This window comes from Bubalus kerabau, chromosome 14, assembly GCF_029407905.1.
Source record: "Bubalus kerabau isolate K-KA32 ecotype Philippines breed swamp buffalo chromosome 14, PCC_UOA_SB_1v2, whole genome shotgun sequence".
Lineage (NCBI taxonomy): Eukaryota > Metazoa > Chordata > Mammalia > Artiodactyla > Bovidae > Bubalus > Bubalus kerabau.
In genome coordinates this window covers 77,674,459-77,696,208 of record NC_073637.1, presented here as the reverse complement: position 1 = coordinate 77,696,208, position 21,750 = coordinate 77,674,459, and the positions used below count along the sequence as shown (strand labels likewise).

Genomic DNA, 21,750 nt, shown 5'->3' with positions numbered 1-21,750 from the left:
ATAGTTTGCATTCATATAACCTTTATTTTTCTTTTCACTGCTATTTGCCTATCTTCTATCCTTTTATATTTTTTTAATTACTTAATACACAAATTTTGATAGTGACTTTTTGTTTCAGGAAAATACAAAACTGGAAAATCAACATAAGGTGAAATTAATCCATAAGTGTCCATATTATGTGGAGTGGCCTACTTTATCCATATATGAACTAGTTACATTCACTAAATGGAAAAAATTTCCCCCAGGTCATGGTGAGTTTAATGCAATTTTTGATTACTTTCTTTACATTATATTATTGAAATTTGTAAGATCTCATAATTTTAATATTTATTTTATAAATATTATATTAAATATAAATATATCAAATATTTTATAATTTAATACTTTATATACTATTTTGTCACATGTGTTTGTCTAATATATTTAATGTTAACTTTCAGTTGGATGTTTAGATTGTTGCTTTTTTAGTTAAAAATCATTCTGTATTGATTCAAAGGGTGATCTCAGAAGTAGAGTTACTTCCACATCCTCTATTTCTCCCCACAATCCCTCCCCTTCTTGATTTACCCTTGCTGTCAATGTAAGGACCAAACTATATGGTATAAACGCAATGAGAAATGACAGTCATTTTTGTGTGTGTGTTATCTTGGAAGAACACATACTTAAGTTACACATTTGCTTGTCTAAACCCATGCTACACATTATCAGGGAAAATATCATTACACAGAGTAGTTAAGATTAAAAGCAGGAGCCGCAGTAGTGATGCTGCCTATATTTCCAATATTTAGACCTGCAATGATGCATGAACATGTTGGATTACATATACACAAAAAATGTAGGTGGCATTGAGTCATTTCTACAATATTTTCATCTATGAGAAGTATACTAAATAAGAGATGACAACTGGAATGGGTTGATTTTGGGTCCCTCGAAATTCATTATGTTGAAGCCCTAATCTCTTGTTGTTATTCAGGCACTAAGTCATGACCAACTCTTGCCACTCCTTGGACGGTAGCATACCAGGCTCCTCTGTCCTCTGCTATCTCCTGGACTTTGCTGCAATCCATGTCCATAGATTCAGTGATATTATCTAACCATCTCATTCTCTGCTGTTCCCTTCTCCTTTTGCCTTTAGTCTTTCCCAGCATCAGGGTCTTTCCAATGAGTCGGCTCTTCACATCAGATGACCAAAGTATTGGAGCTTCAATAATAGTCCTTACAGTGAATATTCAGGGTTGATTTCCTTTAGGATTGATAACTTTGATATTGCAGTCCAAGGGACTCTCATAAATCTTCCCCAGTACTAGTTTGAAAGCATCAATTCTTTGGCATTCAGCTTCTTTATGGTCCAACTCTCACATTTATACATCAGTTCAGTTCAGCTCAGTTCAGTTGCTCAGTCGTGTCCAACTCTCTGTGACCCCTTGGACCACAGCAGGCCAGGCTTCCCTGTCCATCACCAACTCCCAGAGTTTACCCAAACTCATGTCCACTGAGTTGGTGATGCCATCCAACCATCTCAGCCTCTGTCATCTATACATAGCTACTTAAAAATATATATACCTTTGACTATAAGGACTTTTGTCAGCTAAACGATGTCTCTGCCTTTTAATACACTGTCTAGGTTTGTCATAGCTTTCTTTCAGGGAGAAAGTGTCTTTTAATTTAATAGCCGCAATCACCATCCACAGTGATTTTGGAGCCCAAGAAAATAAAATCTGTCACTCTTTCCACTTTTCCCCCTTCTATTTGTCGTGTAATGATGGGACCAGATGCCATGATCTCAGTTTTTTTAACACTGAGTTTCTAGCTAGCTTTTTCACCCTCCTCTTTCACCCTCATTAAGAGGCTCTTTAGTTTCTCTTCATTTTCTGCCATTATAGTGGTATCGTCTGCATATCTGAGGTTGTTGATACTTCTCCCGTCAATCTTGATTCCAGCTTGTGATTCATCCACCTCTACATATAAGCTAAATAAGCAGGTTGACAATGTACAGTGGCCTTATCATACTCTTTTCCCAGTTTTTGGAAATTTCCCCCCAAACCAGTCATTTTTCCAGGTTTGTTTCTAATTGTTGCTTCTTGACCTGTAGATAGGTTTCTAAGGAGACAAGTAAGGGGATCTGGTACTCCCTTCTCTTTAAGAATTTTACACAGTTCATGGTGATCCACAAAGTCAAATGCTTTAGCATAGTCAGTGAAGTAGATGTTTTTCTGGAATGCCTTTGCTTCATCCATGATCCAGCAATTGTTAGCAATTTGATCTCTGGTTCCTCTGCCTCTTCAAAACCCAGCTTGTACATCTGAAATTTCTCAGTTCATGTACTGCTAAATCCTAGCTTGGGGGATTTTGACGGTGACCTTGATAGCATGTAAAATGAGCTCAATTGTATGGTAGTTAGAACATTCTTTGGCATTGCCTTTCTTTGGGAATGTAATGCAAACTGACCTTTTCCAGTCTTGTGGCCAATACTGAGTTTTACCAATTTGCTGACATATTGAGTGAAGCACTTCAACAGCATCATCTTTTAGGATTTTTAAACAGCTCAGCTAGAATTCCATCACCTCCACTAGTTTTGTTCATAATAATGTTTCCTAAGGCCCACTTGACTTCATATTCTAGAATGTCCAACTCTAGGTGAGTGACTGTACCATTGTGATTATGTGGGTTATTAAGACCTTCCGTGTATAGTTCTTCAGTGTATTCTTGCCACCTCTTCTTTATCTCTTCTGCTTTTGTTAGGGCCTTGTTTTTGTCTTTTATGGTGCCCATTCTTGCATGTAATGTTCTCTTGATACCTCTAATTTTTTTTTTTTTTTGAAGAGACTTTAGTCTTTCCCATTATATTGTTTTCCTCCATTTCTTTGCATTGTTCATTTAAAAGGCCTTCTTATCTCTCCTGTGAAACTCTGGATTCAGATGGGTATATCTTTCCCTTTCTCCCTTGCCTTTCAGTTCTCTTCTTTTCTCATCTATATATAAAGCCTCCTTAGACAGCCCCTTTGCCTTCTTGCAATTCTTTTTCTTTAGGATGATTTTGGCCACTGTCTCCTGTACATTGCTATCCCCCATCCATAGTTTTTCAGGCACTCTGTCTAACCACATCTAATTCCTTATATCTATTCATCACTTCTGCTGTATCATTGAGGGACTTGATTTAGGTTATCCCTGAATTGCCTAGTGGTTTTCCCTACTTTCTTCAGTTTAAGCTTGAATTCTAATATGATGCTACTTGGATGTGGGACTTTTAGGATACAATTAAGTTGTGAGAGTGGAGACCTTCTGAATGATAGTAGTGTCCTAAAAGTTAGGGAGAGAAAGAGTTGATCTTTCTTTCTCGGCTATGTGAATATACTGCAAGAAGACAGCTATCTGCAAACCAGAAAGAAGGCTGTCGTCAGATATTGAATCTGTTAGCACCTAGTTGTCCCAGCCTCCTAAGTTCTAAAAGAAAATGTTCACTATTTAAGCCACCCAGCCAGTACTAATCGTTATCACAGGCAAAACTAAGTCACTAATATAAGAGGAACTATGGTAGGTGGGTCAGAGTCTTGGATCTCATTCAGTCAGGAATCACTATGGTGCCCAACCTCAAACCTATAGATCATAATTGCAGTGAAGGATGTGATCAGAAGGAGGAGAACACTTCTGAATTAAGTTTAATACTAAAGTTCTAAAAAGAATGAGTCTAATTTATAAATTCCAAAATGTGACTATTCTAGTAATAAAAGTATGTTGAAAAAGTGGTGGAATCTGGCTAAGATGTTATTTGAGGAAGTCACTACATCATAGGAAAGTGAGGTTTAGCATATAGACATTTCATTTCTTGAAAAAAAAAAAAAAGTACATTATGGTTCAAACACTGAGTCCCTAATAAACCTGTTCAATTTAGTGCTACTCTGCATACTTTGCTGAATTTGTTCCAAGTTTTTCCTGTGCTTTTTTATGTATTATTTATCAGTTTTTTAAAATGCAGTGTTTCACCCACATTTAGCCAAATATTTATTTTCGTCTTTCTTATAAAAATTGAATATGATATGTTGCATTTTCTTTCAAGAAACATTTTTTTCCTAATGATGTATTCATTTTTTGGCCACAAGTATATTTAGAAGACAAGTAGTAAACAGATCTGTAAAAAATTGGAATTTAGCGTTTGTAAAGTCAGTATATGTATTGTATAGAATTATTATTTATTTATTTATTTTTTACTTTACAATATTGTATTGGTTTTGCCATACATCAACATGCATCCACCACGGGTATACACGCCTTCCCCATCCTGAGCCCCCCTCCCACCTTCCTCCCCATTTTTAAATTGAGTGTTTGGATTTACCATAGGGTCTTCCTTTTGTATTAGAAATATCAACTCTTGGCCCATACTTCAGTTCCAGGGGTATCTTATATAAGAATATCATAGCCTTGCCAATTTATCAGGATCTTAATAGTTTTGACATGATTTTAAAGGAAGGAAGAAATTTTAATCAAAGAGTTTTTTCAACTACATGAACCAAAAGGATACCGGGTTTGGAAAAAGGGGAAGAATCATGTTTTTTTAATTTGTTTGATTACTAATGATGAATAATTTGTGTTTCAGCCTAAAATATTTAACTTTAGCATCAACAAGTTAAGAAGATCCTGACTTGACACATAGTTTCTTAGACACGCTGGGTTCAAGTTTGTTTTTGGTGAATGTATTTTGCACTAATGGTGGAAACTGTTATATTGAAAAATCCATGATTATATTTTACAAGTCAAAAGTTACATTATTCTTCTTCTGTTCCCAATTGTTGAAATATTTCATCCTTATTCTTTAACAGTTTAAAAAACCATTTTTCCTCCTTAGGCAGAATGGCAATTTCACTAGATGATTTTCAAAACTTCTTTCAGCTCTGAAATATTATGGTTCCCATAAATAAACATACTGAAGTGAAGAATAAGTTCTTTTAATCTAATTTTCTTTTATGGTGCTAGCAAACATGATACATCAAAGAGAAAGCATTAGATATAATCCGTCTCAACTTTATTCAAGATTTATTTTGAACTTTTATCAGAAAATGTGGAGTGTAGCTCAAATTATACTTTCATTATCTAGGTTCAAAATTAGCAGTTGTATGAATTCCAAAGCATAATTATGTGTGTTTTGATCTTATTTTAGGAAAATATATTGGTGAAGTTTCAGAGAAATTTTGTTATTGAAAATCTTGATAGAACTTAACATTAATCCCTGGAAATCTATGATATAAGTAAAGCTTATTTCTGGCTCTATGCCTGTGTTAACTTGTCTTTTTTTCCATCTGCTTCATTTGCAAAGGGAGACTGAATATAATGTATGTGTACAAAATCTTCCCTGGTGATCTTTTTTGAGGTGTTATTGACTGGATAATGGCAACCAGCTGATCTCACTAATCAAGCTATGTCTATGTGATTGTGTCTATAAGAACAAAATGGTAAATTCGTTAGACATCAATGAACCATTTGTGTAAATTTTATTGTTATCTTGCTTATGTCAATACGTTCCATGTTTTCCAGGTTGGGTATGATGCAGCAAGCATAATAATTAGAGATACTAAAAATGTATTATTCAATTTAGTTTTAAAAGATAAAATATGCAAATATAACAATTGTGAAAAAAAATCTAGACTTCACAAACCAAAAATGGAAAGTTTTAGCCACAACATTTCTACCTAATGTTTCTAAACCACAATTTTTTGACATCCGTCTTTGCAGATGAATTAACTATGGAGGGTATCAAGACTCTTAGCCCCAAGGACACTCCTGAGCATCCCAGAATCAGGTTTATGTCTTGGAGTGCCCGTGATTGTGATGTGTTTTTCTTTCTCTCTCTCTCTCTCTTTTTTTTTTTTTTTTTGCATTAAGTGAATATTTTGTAATGCAGCATATTACTTCATTTAATTATTTTAATAGACTTTACTGTTTAAGGAAGTTTTAAATTCATGCAAAAACTGAACAGGAAGTACAGAGAATTCCCATATATCACCTGCCCCTGATCTTGAATGCTATCCCTGATTATTAGAATATTCCACCCGAGTGGTTCCTTTCTTATAGTAAATGAATCTACATTGAAACATCATCAACAAAGCCCATAGTTTATGTTAGTGCTCATATTTGGTATTAGACATTCTGTAGCTTGGACAAATAGACATTTGTCCACCATTTTGGTATTGTGCAGAGTACTTAATGCCTTAAAAATTCTCTGTGCTGTACACATTCATCTCTTCAAACCTCTGGCAATCAGTGATCTTTTTACTGTTTTCTTTTGATTTTGCCACTTCCATATTATCACTGTTTTGAAATCATACAATATGTATGTAGCTTTTCAGATTGGTTTCTTTCCCTTTAGCATTTACGTTTCTTCCCAATCTTTTCCTGGTTTGTTAGTTAATTTCTTCTTAACACTGGATATATTCCATTGTCTGGATGTAACCCAGTGTGTTTAACTGTTCATCTACTGAAAGACATCTTAGTTGCTTTCAGGTTTTGGCATTCTGAATAAAGCTGCTAAAAACATTTGCATGCAGAGTTTTCTGTGAACATAAGTTTTCAACTCTTTTGGGTAAACATTAAGGAGTGAAATCACTGGATAATATGATAAAAGTATGTTTTATTTTGTGAGAAAGTAAAAGACTGACTTCCAATGTGGTTGTACTATTTTGTATTTCCACCAGCAAGGCGAGTTCCTGTTGCTCCTTGCTGGCATTTGCTGCTGTCAGTGTTCTAGATTTTGGCCAAATAGATTTGCTTTAATTTCCCTGATGATATATGAGTGGAGTACCTTTTCATGTGCTTTTTGATTGATATATCTTCTTTGGTGAAGAGTGAAATTCTTTGTTTCATTTTTTTAAATTATATATATATTTTTGTTTTCATATTGTTGAGGTTTAAGTATTCTTTTTTCTTAATTTTATTTTATTTTTAAACTTTACATAATTGTATTAGTTTTGCCAAATATCAAAATGAATCTGCCACAGGTATACATGTGTTCCCCATCCTGAACCCTCCTCCCTCCTCCCTCCCCATTCCATCCCTCTGGGTCGTCCCAGTGCACCAGCCCCAAGCATCCAGTATCGTGCATCGAACCTGGACTGGCAACTCGTTTCATACATGATATTTTACATGTTTCAATGCCATTCTCCCAAATCTTCCCACCCTCTCCCTCTCTCACAGAGTCCATAAGACTGTTCTATACATCTGTGTCTTTTTTGCTGTCTCGTACACAGGGTTATTGTTACCATCTTTCTAAATTCCATATATATGCGTTAGTATACTGTATTGGTGTTTTTCTTTCTGGCTTACTTCACTCTGTATAATAGGCTCCAGTTTCATCCACCTCATTAGAACTGATTCAAATGTATTCTTTTTAATGGCTGAATAATACTCCATTGTGTATATGTACCACAGCTTTCTTATCCATTCATCTGCTGATGGACATCTAGGTTACTTCCATGTCCTGGCTATCATAAACAGTGCTGCGATGAACATTGGGGTACACGGGTCTCTTTCCCTTCTGGTTTCCTCAGTGTGTATGCCCAGCAGTGGGATTGCTGGATCATAAGGCAGTTCTATTTCCAGTTTTTTAAGGAATCTCCACACTGTTCTCCATAGTGGCTGTACTTGTTTGCATTCCCACCAACAGTGTAAGAGGGTTCCCTTTTCTCCACACCCTCTCCAGCATTTATTACTTGTAGACTTTTGGATCGCAGCCATTCTGACTGGCGTGAAATGGTACCTCATAGTGGTTTTGATTTGCATTTCTCTGATAATGAGTGATGTTGAGCATCTTTTCATGTGTTTGTTAGCCATCTGTATGTCTTCTTTGGAGAAATGTCTATTTAGTTCTTTGGCCCATTTTTTGATTGGGTCATTTATTTTTCTGGAGTTGAGCTGTAGGAGTTGCTTGTATATTCTCGAGATTAGTTGTTTGTCAGTTGCTTCATTTGCTATTATCTTCTCCCATTCTGAAGGCTGTCTTTTCACCTTGCTAATAGTTTCCTTTGATGTGCAGAAGCTTTTAAGGTTAATTAGGTCCCATTTGTTTATTTTTGCTTTTATTTCCAATATTCTGGGAGGTGGGTCATAGAGGATCCTGCTGTGATATATGTCAGAGAGTGTTTTGCCTATGTTCTCCTCTAGGAGTTTTATAGTTTCTGGTCTTACATTTAGATCTTTAATGCATTTTGAGTTTATTTTTGTGTATGGTGTTAGAAAGTGTTCTAGTTTCATTCTTTTACAAGTCGTTGACCAGAGTTCCCAGCACCACTTGTTAAAGAGATGGTCTTTTCTCCATTGTATATTCTTGCCTCCTTTGTCAAAGATAAGGTGTCCATACGTGCGTGGATTTATCTCTGGGCTTTCTATTTTGTTCCATTGATCTATATTTCTGTCTTTGTGCCAGTACCATACTGTCTTGATAACTGTGGCTTTGTAGTAGAGCCTGAAGTCAGGTAAGTTGATTCCTCCAGTTCCATTCTTCTTTCTCAAGACCGCTTTGGCTATTCGAGGTTTTTTGTATTTCCATACAAATTGTGAAATTATTTGTTCTAGCTCTGTGAAGAATGCTGTTGGTAGCTTGATAGGGATTGCATTGAATCTATAGATTGCTTTGGGTAGTATATTCATTTTCACTATATTGATTCTTCCAATCCATGAACATGGTATATTTCTCCATCTGTAAGTGTCCTCTTTGATTTCTTTCACCAGTGTTTTATAGTTTTCTATATATAGGTCTTTAGTTTCTTTAGGTAGATATATTCCTAAGTATTTTATTCTTTCCGTTGCAATGGTGAATGGAATTGTTTCCTTAATTTCTCTTTCTGTTTTCTCATTATTAGTGTATAGGAATGCAAGGGATTTCTGGGTGTTGATTTTATATCCTGCAACTTTACTATAGTCATTGATTAGTTCTAGTAATTTTCTGGTGGAGTCTTTAGGGTTTTCTATGTAGAGGATCATGTCATCTGCAAACAGTGAGAGCTTTACTTCTTCTTTTCCAATTTGGATTCCTTTTATTTCTTTTTCTGCTCTGATTGCTGTGGCCAAAACTTCCAAAACTATGTTGAATAGTAATGGTGAAAGTGGGCACCCTTGTCTTGTTCCTGACTTTAGAGGAAATGCTTTCAATTTTTCACCATTGAGGATAATGTTTGCTGTGGGTTTGTCATATATAGCTTTTATTATGTTGAGGTATGTTCCTTCTATTCCTGCTTTCTGGAGAGTTTTGATCATAAATGGATGTTGAATTTTGTCAAAGGCTTTTTCTGCATCTATTGAGATAATCATATGGTTTTTATTTTTCAATTTGTTAATGTGGTGTATTACATTGATTGATTTGCGGATATTGAAGAATCCTTGCATCCCTGGGATAAAGCCCACTTGGTCATGGTGTATGATCTTTTTAATGTGTTGTTGGATTCTGATTGCTAGAATTTTGTTAAGGATTTTTGCATCTATGTTCATCAGTGATATTGGCCTGTAGTTTTCTTTTTTTGTGGGATCTTTTCAGGTTTTGGTATTAGGGTGATGTTAAGTATTGTTTATATATTTTGGATAACAGTGCTTTTCAGATATGGCCCTTGCAAATATTTTCTCCCAAAGTGTTCCTTGTCTTCTCATACTCATAATACAATGTATTTTTGAAAAACAGAAGTCTTTAATTTTAATGAAGACATCACTAGACCCAAGAGACATGGGTTTTAATCCCTAGGGTCGGGAAGATCCCCTGGAGTCGGAAATGGCAATCCACTTCAGTATCCTTGCATGGGAAATTCCACAGGCACAGAACCCTGGAGGGCTACAGTTCATGGGATTACAAAGAGTCAGACAAGACTGAGCCCATACTCAAGGGAGCAAGTCTAGCTGTTCCAGCACCATTTGTTGAAGAGACTGCTTTTGTTTCATAATATTACTTTTACTCCTTTGTTAAAGACGTGTTGGTTGTGTTTGTGGAGCACATTTCTGGGCACTCTCTCCTGTTTCACTGATGTATTTGTCTGTCCTTAAGTCGATATCACACTGTCTTGTTTACTGTTGCTCAATAGTGTTTTGAACTCCAAGCCAGGCTTCAGCGATACGTGAACCATGAACTTCCAGATGTTCAAGCTGGTTTTAGAAAAGGCAGAGGAACCAGAGATCAAATTGCCAACATCTGCTGGATCATCGAAAAAGCAAGAGAGTTCCAGGAAAACATCTATTTCTGCTTTAATGACTATGCCAAAGCCTTCGACTGTGTGGATCACAATAAACCATGGAAAATTCTGAAAGAGATGGGAATACCAGACCACCTGACCTGCCTCTTGAGAAACCTGCATGCAGGTCAGGAGACAACAGTTAGAAGTGAACAGAGAATAACAGACCAGTTCCAAGTAAGAAAATGAGTACGTCAAGGCTGTATATTGTCACCCTGCTTATTTAACTTCTATGCAGAGTACATCATGAGAAATGCTGGGCTGGAAGAAACACAAGCTGGAATCAAGATTGCCAGGAGAAATATCAATAACCTCAGATATGCAGATGACACCACCCTTATGGCAAAAAGTGAAGAGGAACTAAAAAGCCTCTTGATGAAAGTGAAAGAGGAGAGTGAAAAATTTGGCCTAAAGCTCAACATTCAGAAAACTAAGATAATGGCATCTGGCCCTGTCACTTCATGGGAAATAGATGGGGAAACAGTGGAAACAGTGTCAGCCTTTATTTTTTTAGGCTCCAAAATCACTGCAGATGGTGATTGCAGCCATGAAATTAAAAGACGCTTACTCCTTAGAAGGAAAATTATGACCAATCTAGATAGCATATTAAAAAGCAGAGACGTTACTTTGCCAACAAAGGTCCATCTAGTCAAGGCTATGGTTTTTCCAGTGGTCATGTATGGATGTGAGAGGTGGACTGTGAAGAAAGTTGAGCACCAAAGAATTCATGCTTTTGAACTGTGGTGCTGGAGAAGACTCTTGAGAGTCCCTTGGACTGCAAGGAGATCCAACCAATCCATTCTAAAGGAGATCAGTCCTAGGTGTTCTTTGGAAGGAATGATGCTAAAGCTGAAACTCTAGTATTTTGGCCACCTCATGCAGAGAGTTGACTCAGTGGAAAAGACCCTGATGCTGGAAGGGATTGGGGGCAGGAGGAGAAGGGGACGACAGAGGATGAGATGGCTGGATGGCATCACCTACTCGATGCACATGAGTTTGGGTGAACTCTGGGAGTTGGTGATGGACAGGAAGGCCTGGTGTGCTGCGATTCATAGGGTCGCAAAGAGTCAGACATGACTGAGCGACTGAACTGAAATGAACTGAACTGAACTTAGACAGTGGCCATCCTTCAACTTTGTTCTTCACCTTCAGTATTGTGGGGACTTAAACACACACACACACACACAGAAGAATTTAATTTGGATTGCATCATATCTATAGATCAAGTTGATAAGAAATGACATTTTGATGATAATATCTTCCTGTTGTAAGCATGAATTGTCTCTCCTTTAATTGAGATTTTTTAATTTCTTTCCTCAGAGTTTTATAGTTTTCCTTGTATAGGTCTTGCACATATTTATTAGATTTATACCTAAGTATTTTGTTTTGGGGAATCTAAGGTAAATATTATTTCATTTTAAGTTTCAAATTCCACATGTTTGCTCTTAGTTGATACAAGTATTTTTGGTTTCATGAATTTTTTATATTGATTTTTCTGTTTTCGATTTTCTTGATTTCTGCTCCAATGTTTATTACTTTATTCCTTTTTCTTCATTTGGATTTAATTTGCTTTTCCTTTTCTAATTTTCTAAGTTGATGTTTAGATTTTTTTGTAAGCTATTTCTTTTCTAATAAATGAATTCAATGCTATAAATTTCCCTCAAAGCACCGCTCTCACTGCATCCCATAATTTTGATGAATTTTTGATAAATTGTGTTTTCATTACTTTTAACTCAAAATATTATTGGATTCCTCTTGAGATTTCTTCCTTGACCCATGTATATTATTTGGAAATGTGTTGTTCAGTTTCCACGTATTTTGAAATTTTCCAGTTTTCTTTCTGCTATTGATTTCTAGTTAATTCCTTTGTGGTCTAAGAGCACACACTGATGATTTTTATCCTTCTAAGGTCAAGTCATGTTTTATGGCCCAAAATGTGTTGTCTATTGGTGAATGTTCCACGTGACCTTGAGAGATGACTCTTCTGGTGGTGGTGTAGAGAGAGGCTCTATTCAGTTGACTAGTGGTGATATTGAATCCAACTAAGTCCTGCTGGATCTTTCTCTTTCTGAGAGAGAGGAGTTGAATTCTCTAAACTTGATAGTGGATTTATCTACTTATCCTTGAGGTTCTATCACTTTTGCTTCATATATTTTGATGCTCCGTTTTTAGCACATACATGTTAAGTATCATTATGTTTTCCTAGACAATTGACTTCTTTATCAACATGCTATGCCCCTGTTCATCTCATAAAATATCTTACTTTGGAGTTTGTTTTTCTGAAATTAACATAGCTATGTGCACTTTCATTTGGTGAGTACTAGTATGGTATATTTATCTCCATAAAGTTATTTCTAATTTATATCTGTCTTTATATTTAAAGTGGGTTTCTTGTAGACAACCTATCATTGGGTATTTTTTTTCTTTTTATCTGCTCTGATAATGTTTGTCTTTTAATTGGTACATTTAAACCAGTGGTATACAGAGTTATTATTGATATAATTTTATAATATTCGCCATATTTATTACTGTTGTCTATTTGCTACCATTGTTCTTTGTTTCTGTTTTTGCTTCTGCTCATTTTCTGCCTTTTGTGATTTTAATTATTTCAATGATTTCATTTTCTTTCCTTTCTTAACATGTAAGTTTTACTGTTTTCAGTATAAACATTTTTACTGTTTCTTATGGTTGTCCTGGAGTTTACAATATACACTTATAACTAATCCAGGCCCACTTTCAAATAACGCATCGATTCACAGTAGTGTGAATACCTTGTATTAGGTTGGCTAAAAGGTTTATTTTTTTTTCTGTAAGATGAATCTACGTAGTGCTCAGTTGCCTTTAACTTCATTTGAAACAGTTTTGTTAGATTATAGCTGTCACATCAGCATCATTTTTTTAAAACATTGCCAAAATTGGTGAATTTTTGTGTAGCCACTTTAATATCAAAGATGTAAGGGAAAAAGCAACATCTTTCAGCATTTATGTTTTATTATCTTAATAAATACAAAAATGAAGCTGAAATGCAAAAAGAAAAAGAAAAGATTTATGCAGTGTATTGAGAAGGTACTATGACTGATCAAACATGTCAAAAGTGGTTTGCAAAGCTATGTGCTGGAGATTTCTCACTGAATGATGTTCCATGATTGGGCAGGCCAGTTGAAGTCGACAGCAATAAAACTGAGACATTAACTGAGAACAATCAACATTATCCCATTACCCTACGCAGGAGATAGCTGACATACTCAAAATATCCAAATCAAGCACTGAAATTCATTTGCACCAGCTTAGTTTTAGTCATTGCCTTGATGTTTGGGTTCCATATAAGTTAAGCAAAAAAATAAATATATAAATTAAAACCTTCATGATCATATTTATGCATGCAATTCTCTACCTAAGCATAATGTAAATGTTTTATTTTTAAAATAAGTCGTGACAGGTGATGAAAATGGATACAGTACCATTGTGTGGGATGGAAGAGATCATGGAGCAAGGGAAATGAACTAGCACCAACCATACCAAAAGCCAGTCTTCATCCAAAGAGGGTGATGTGGTGTATATAGCAGGATTGGAAGGGAATTCTCTATTATGAGAACTACCATCTTTCCCTGGCAGATCAGTTGGTAAAGAATCTACCTGCAATGCAGGAGACCCTGTTTTGCTTCCTGGGTCGGGAAGATCCCCTGGAGAACCGATAGGCTACCCACCGCAGTATTCTTGGGCTTCCCTCGTGGCTCAGCTGGTAAAGAATCCTCCTGCAATGAGGGAGACCTGGGTTCAATCCCTGGTCTTGAGAAGATCCCCTGGAGAAGGGAAAGGCTACTCACTCCAGTGTTCTGGCCTGGAGAATTCCATGGACTGTATAGTCCTTGAGGTCGCAAAGGGTCAGACACGGCTGAACGACTTTCACTTTCACTTTCTCTATTATGAGCTCCTTCTGGAAAACTAATTAGTTCCAACAAGTAGTGTTCCTTATTAGAACAACTGAAAGCAACACTTGATGAAAAGTGTCCAAAAGTAGTCAACAGAAATGCATAATCTTTCAATAGGAGAATGCAAGACTGCATGTTTTTTGATGACCAGGCAAAACTGTTACAATTTGACTTGGAAGTTCTGATTTATTCTCTGTATTCACCAGAAATTGCACCTTCAGATTTATGTATATTTCAGTCTTTATAAAATTCTCTTAATGCAAAAATTTTAAATTTTCTGGAAGACTGTTAAAGGCACCTGGGTCATTTCCTTTCTCCAAAAGATAAAAAGTCTGGGGAAGATGAAATTATGAAGTTTATTGAAAAATGGCAGAAGATAGTGGAACAGAATGGTAAATACATTGTTCGGTAATGTTCTTGGTGAAAATGAAAAATATGTATCTTTATTTAAAAACCAAAGGAACTCTTTGATCAATCCAATAATAACAAAATAATCCTTCCTCTCACCTCTTCTATCATTGCGTCATTAATTTTACTCATATACAACATAGTTAAGCAGATGCATATTTATAAGCATACATATTCAAATATAGTGTTTCTATTATTGTTTTGAACAAAGTGTTATCTGTTAGATAAACTAAAAAGAAAAAGTTTTTATTTTACTTTAATTTTCATCCTTCCCTGATAATTTCCCTTTCTTTATATAGAGCAGAGTTTTGGGCCTATATCATTATCTTTCCCTCTAAAGAATTTATTTGAATATTTGTTACAAGACATTTCTAAGTCTTCAATTTTTATTTGTCTAAGAAAGTCTTTATTTCTCCAACTACTTTTGAAGGATAATTTTGCAGAGTCCAGAATTTTCCACTGGTAGATTTTTTTTTTTTTCATCTTAATATTGTCAATATTTTACTCCTCTCTCTTTTTATTTTCATGGTTTCTGAGAAGGAGTTGGTTGTAATTTTTATCTTTGATCTTTCATGTGGAAGATGTTTTTCCCCCCTCTGGCTTCTTTCAGGACTTTTCTTATCTCTGATTTTCTATATTGGAAATAAAATGCTGAGATGTAGTTGTTTGGGTTTCTGTTAATATATATATATATATATATATATATATATATATTTTTTTTTTTTTTCTAATAGGGGAGGGCACTTACACTGTATATATTCTGCTTGATATTCTCTGAGCTACTGAATGAGCATATGGTTTGGTGTCTGTTACTATTTTTGAGAAATTCTCAGTCATTATTAGTTCAAATGTCTCCCTTCCTTTCTCTCTTTCTTCTAACAGTCCCATTAGTTATGTTATACTTTTTGTAGTTGTCCCACAGTTCTTGACTACGCTTTCTTTTTATCTTCTCTTTGCCTCTCACTTTTTGATGTTTCTAATTAGATATCCTCAAGTTCAGAGAGTATTCCTCAGCTGTGTGCAGTCTGCTGATAACCCTTTCATAGACATTGCCTTTTTTTCTGTTATGTTGCTTTGTATTTTCAGTATTTATTTTTGATCTTTCATAGAACTTCCATCCTCTGCTTCCTTTGTCCATTTGTTCTTGCTTATTGTCTACTTTATTCATTAGAACCCTTAGCATAAAAATTCCTTGTTTGATAATTCCGGCATCTCTGACGTGTCTTGCTTACTCTGTCTTTTCTATCTGTGATTTTTGTTTTGTAGTATTTAAAATTTTTTTCTTGATATCTAGGTATCAATTTGCTATAATATGTTTTAGTTATAAGGTTGTAAGGTGTAGAGGGAGGAGGTCTCCACCTTACCATGATCCTATGACTCTCAAAGGTGAACTTCACACATAATCCAGTCTTCTCCCATTCCTATTAGAGAGGAAAAGTGGGTCAGAGTTGACTGGAATTAGGTATTTCCCTTCAATTCAGTTAACCTTTGATAAAAACCCTGTTAGATTAGACTTGACCCATGCAGGCCTTGATAAGAACAGAATATGCAGTCCTTTTTCATGTCAGAGTATGAGTGCTGGCAGAGATCCAGGAGGTAAAACTCATAAAAGCATGTGGATTCTCTGTTTGGATCCCCGGGGTTTTAAAATCTCACATGTATCTACAGTGAGCCTTCTGCAATTCATTTATTACAGTGCTGTTCTTTCTACTTCAATTCTGGTTCATATGGGGGTTTCTACTCTAGTAAGTTGTGATTCTCTGTATTTATTTGTTAATATCTTCAATTCTGTGAGAGGCATTTTGACCTATCATCTCATTTCTCTTATGATTTAAGAATTCTTTAATTTTTTTCAGTTTTCTACTTGTTAGGATGCAGTGGTATCTCCCAAGCTCCTTACACGCTGGACTGGAAAAATCCTTTTATTTTTCTTTTACTATACTTGTTACTTCTTTAATGTTAGTTCTAGGGCAACCATACACATTTCAACTTATCAGAACCTGCTTCAAATTTACTAACTTATTTCCAGTTTGATATAAAAATACTACAATGTATAGCTCTTTTTCCTCTTTCCCTTTTGTGCAGTGTTATTATTGTACATATTTCATTCAAACGTATTACAAACTGAACTAAAATTATCATTATTATTTTATATAGTCATGTTTTTTAAAGAAACTGAGAAAAAGAGATGGAAAGTATGTTTACAGTGTTTGCTGTTTGATAACCCCTGTCTGAACACTAATTGTGCTATGTCACAATTAATGACATAAGAATCAGTTTTCTTAATAAACTCTGGAATGCATCCATCTTATTTTCCAGTATCCAAAAAAGTGCTTAGAATTTGTAGGCCCTTGAAATATATGTTGAATGGAAAAAAATGAATAAATGTTTTGATGGTGGTGTGTGCCTTCAGGCCCTAGTTAGCACATATTTCTTCCAGAAGTAATTAATTTAACTCTTTACTGATCAGTATGGATGGATTGTTGTTGGTGGTAGTTTAGTTGCTAAGTTGTGTCCAACTTTTTGTGACCCCATGGACTGTAGCCCACCAGACTCCTCTGTCCATGGGATTTCTCAGGCATGAATACCAAAGTGTCCTCCATTTTCTTCTCCTGGGATAGATGTGTGGCATTAACACTAAGCATAAATTTTCTTTGAGAAAAATGCTATCTGTTGATTTACTCTTAGTATACTTATATATAGTATGGACCATAAAGAAGGCAGAGTGCCGAAGAATTGATGCTTTTGAACTGTGGTGCTGGAGAAGACTCTTGAAAGTCCTTTGGACTACAAGGAGATCCAACCAGTCAATCTTAAAGGAAATCAGCCCTGAATACTCATTGGAAGGACAGATGCAGAAGCTGAGGCTCCAATACTCTGGCCACTTTATGTGAACAGCTGACTCATTGGAAAAGACCCTGATGCAGGGAAAGATTGAAGGCAGGAGGAGAAGAGGGTGACAGAAGATGAGATGATTGGATGGCATCACTGATTCAATGGACATGAACTTGGGCAAATTCTGGGAGATGGTGAGGACAGGGAAACCTGGCTGCAGTCCAGGGGGTCTTGAAGAGTCAGTTAAGACTTGGTGACTGAACAAGAGCAACATACTTAAACATATTTTGTTGTCAAATTTTGATTAAAACAAATTTTTGTTTTAATATCACTGGGTAAAAATGTAATATATATATATATATATATATATATATATATATATATATATATATAATTGAATTCAGTCAACCACCAAGAATTCTGGCAGGCTACAACATTTTCAATTCATATCCAGTTAAAATAGAAGCCAGTTTAAATGTGATATACTGTTAATGAGACAGCCATTAGCATGGCATTAAGAATAACATGGAATAACAGACTGGTTCCAAATAGGAAAAGGTGTTCGTCAAGGCTGTATATTGTCACTCTGCTTATTTAACTTATATGCAGAGTGCATCATGAGAAACACTGGACTGGAAGAAACACAAGCTGGAATCAAGATTGCTGGGAGAAATCTCAATAACCTCAGATATGCAGATGACACTACCCTTATGGCAGAAAGTGAAGAGGAACTAAAAAGCCTCTTGATGAAAGTGAAAGCAGAGAGTGAAAAAGTTGGCTTAAAGCTCAACATTCAGAAAACTAAGATCATGGCATCTGGTCTCATCACTTCATGCGAAATAGTTGGAGAAACAGTGGAAACAGTGTCAGACTTTATTTTTGGGGGCTCCAAAATCATTGCAGATGGTGACTGCAGCCATGAAATTAAAAGACACTTACTCCTTGGAAGGAAAGATATGACCAAACTAGATGGCATATTGAAAAGCAGAAACATTACTTTGCCAACAAAGGTCTGTCTAGTCAAGCCTATGGTTTTTCCTGTAGTCATGTATGGATGTGAGAGTTGGACCGTGAAGAAGGCTGAGCACCAAAGAATTGATGCTTTTGAACTGTGGTGTTGGAGAAGACTCTTGAGAGCCCCTTGGACTGCAAGGAGATCCAACCAGTCCATTGTGAAGGAGATCAGCCCTGGGATTTCTTTGGAAGGACTGATGCTGAAGCTGAAACTCCAGTACTTTGGCCACCTCATGCGAAGAGTTGACTCATTGGAAAAGGCTCTGATGCTGGGAGGGATTGGGGGCAGGAGGAGAAGGGGAGGACAGAAGATGAGATGGCTGGATGGCATCACTGACTCGATGGACATGAGTTTGAGTGAACTCCGGGAGTTGATGATGGACAGGGAGGCCTGGCGTGCTGATATTCATGGGGTCGCAAAGAGTTGGACACGACTGAGCGACTGAACTGAACTGAACTGAAGAATAACACCAGGTAAAGTTAGTTTGAAATTCTGTTCTCTTCAAGAAATTACCTGGGGCAAAACATTTTGAATCTATCAAACTAATAATTTTTATTGCTAGCCATTATGTTCACATCTCACTATCTATGCAGTCAACTTCTATAATGTAAGGGGATGGAAGTGGAATAATGTCTGATAAATATACATATCGTCTCCTTCCCACTTTTTAAATTTGTCATAATACACATTGTTATAAATATTCTCATGAGAAATAATTTTTGCTTATGGTGGACTCTGCACATTGTATTTGTCAGGTCACTTTCATGGACTTCTAACCTGTCTTAGTCTACTGTGAAGGCTAGAAAATCTAAAGACTGCATCTCCTATATCCACTGTAAGTGCTTTAATTTTGATTATGGCCTGAGTGCTGCCTTTCAAATACGTTTACACAAAGTTTGGAAGAAGTCAGGGAGCAGCTCTTCTTATGAGTATATGGTGTTACTGATCTGACTCCTAGCATTACTACCGATCATTGGAAAGACAGAGGTCTTCTCTAAGAGCTTCATACTGTGGGGGAACATTCTCACTGTCTAATTTTTTTCCCCTGACTCTATAATTGTGTGTTTTTTATTTTAATATTTTCTTTATTTGGCTGCACTGGGTTTTACTTGTGGCATGTGGGATCTAGTTCCCTGACCAAGAATTGAACCTGGGTCCCTGCACTGAGAGCTCATGATCTTAGCCACTGGACTACCAGGGAAGTTCCTGACTCAAGAGTTTTGAAACAAGGTTCCATGGCCCTCTGACAGTTTTGTTTTTTTTTTTTTTGACATCTTCTAATAAACTGGTTTCTATTTAAATTTAGATAAAAAGAGCCTATTGTTTGTATTCAGAAACCAAGATTAGTACCCTGGCTGCTTGTTGTATCAAAGATGATTTCTTTTATAAATAAGTAAGTTTTCATAATTTCTTCATTTGACTTTTAGTCAAGTAACATTTTCACTAAACATTTATTATGAGAAAAACATGCTAGCTGCTTTGGGGAGATTAAAAGAAGTGCCTTTAAAGTCAGATGAAATCACGTATTTGAGTAGCTATCATGTAAAGTTTGGGCTTCAAAAGTGGTTCATTGGGCAGAGAATCTGCCTGCAATGCAGGAGACACAGGAGATGCAGGTTTGACTCTTTCTGGGTCAGGAAGATCCCAAACCCCCTCCAGTATTCTTGCCTAGAGGATCCCATGGAGAGATGAGCCTGGTGGGCTACAGTCCACAGGGTCGCAAAGAGCAGGACACTCCTGAAGTGACTGAACATGCACACGCCAAAGGTTTGGTTCTGATCTCAAAGAATTAACAATTACAAAAATATATAAGATTGAGAGGGAGAATGTTTTGGACATGATTGGACAGTGCCTGAGAGCAATAGTTGTAGGCAGGAAAAATATGAGTCAATACAGGGCTGCAGATTTTAAATCAAAACAATGCACCTTTCAAGTGCATCTTTAAAGAGTGCCTCATTCAGGTCAGCGATTATTCACCAGCACTGGGAGCTCAGTCAGTACCATAGAGATCTGAAGCATTTTAACTGCGAGATTTATATGCATGTGCCTTATTTTATGGCAAATGTGGTATCATTAAAGATTTTCAATAGTAGAAGGGGCTTGAAGAAGGAAAAGTTTTAGAGGAATGAATTAGTGAGAGATATATGAGTGATGAGAGGCACTAGAAAACCAGGAACAGATAGTCATCTATTTTGGTAGCTGTTTAGTCGCTAAGTTGTGTCTGACTCTTTGCGACCCCATGGACTGTAGCCCGCCAGGCTCCTCTATCCATGGATTTCCCAGGCAAGAATACTAGAGTGGGTTGCCACTTCCTTCTCCAGGAGATCTTCCCAACCCAGGAGTTGAACTCTCATCTCCTCCACTGCAGGCACACTCTTAACCACTGAGTTACCAGGGAAGCCCATTTTGATAGTGCAGAGGGGAAAAAAAAAAAAAAAGGCACTGGTGATGCTAATAACGGAAGGAGATTTAGGTGAGACCTATTTTAATTGTTCGAGGTATTGCATGAAATAGACATTTTCAAGTATATTTTCAGTACGCCCTTGCACTGTTAGCAGCCTACACTACGTTTTGTTTTTGTCTTACCTTTTAAAAATATCAACCAGAATACATTTTTGCTGCATAGATATGTGTAGATCTTGGATTTCAGCCTAAACTCTTACTCTAGTTAGTCACCAAGCAGGATTCTGAAGCATGGTTTTAAATGAACCTATGCTCTCCCTCAATACCTCAGAGTTAAAACAGTTTTACTAGTATTTCCCAAAGGTAATTAAATACAGACTACTCCATCCCCACTCTCAAGACATTTGTGAATGTAAATAAGTATTTTATGTTCATGGAACAGATGCTATTTTTCCTACCCAGAACCCAAAGTAAGCAGAGCTTTCTCAATGACTTGCTACATCTATGGACAGATATTTGTAACATGCTTTCATTGAGAAACTCGGTATTATGTAGTTTTTTTAATTTGTTTTTTTACTTCTTACCTTGTAAAAGCACACGTATTTCCTCTCCTCTCAGTTTGGTCATTAAAGCCCAAGTTCTTTGGTTGTTGCATTCTGCCAATGTTCCCAAAGCTGCTGAAAGACCTGTCTACCACTTGATTTTTAACCTTATTATTATTACTAATATATATTCTGACTAAAGGATTATATGCTATAGATCATCTAAAGATACAATTTCAGAATATGTGTATTTTTATTATTCTAGCTTATACATTTATTTCTCAAGGTCACTTAAGTATAATCCAAAATTTCTACATGAACATTTTTTTTGTTATAATTTCTTTCACATTTCAAGAAACCTTTTTTTTTTTTATGAAGTGGCTGTCTCTCTTTTTTTTAAATTTTCCTTACAA

At 36.1% G+C, this 21,750-nt stretch overlaps 1 protein-coding gene across 1 annotated transcript in view; it reads left to right on the top strand.

The window, feature by feature from the left end:
* Positions 1 to 21,750, top strand: part of CNBD1 (cyclic nucleotide binding domain containing 1) — a 429,553-nt gene that overhangs the window by 348,925 nt on the left and 58,878 nt on the right. Inside the window, exon 10 of the mRNA XM_055546399.1 lies at positions 119 to 251. Coding sequence (XP_055402374.1) covers positions 119 to 251 — 133 coding nt within the window. The remainder of the gene's footprint in view (positions 1 to 118; positions 252 to 21,750) is intronic.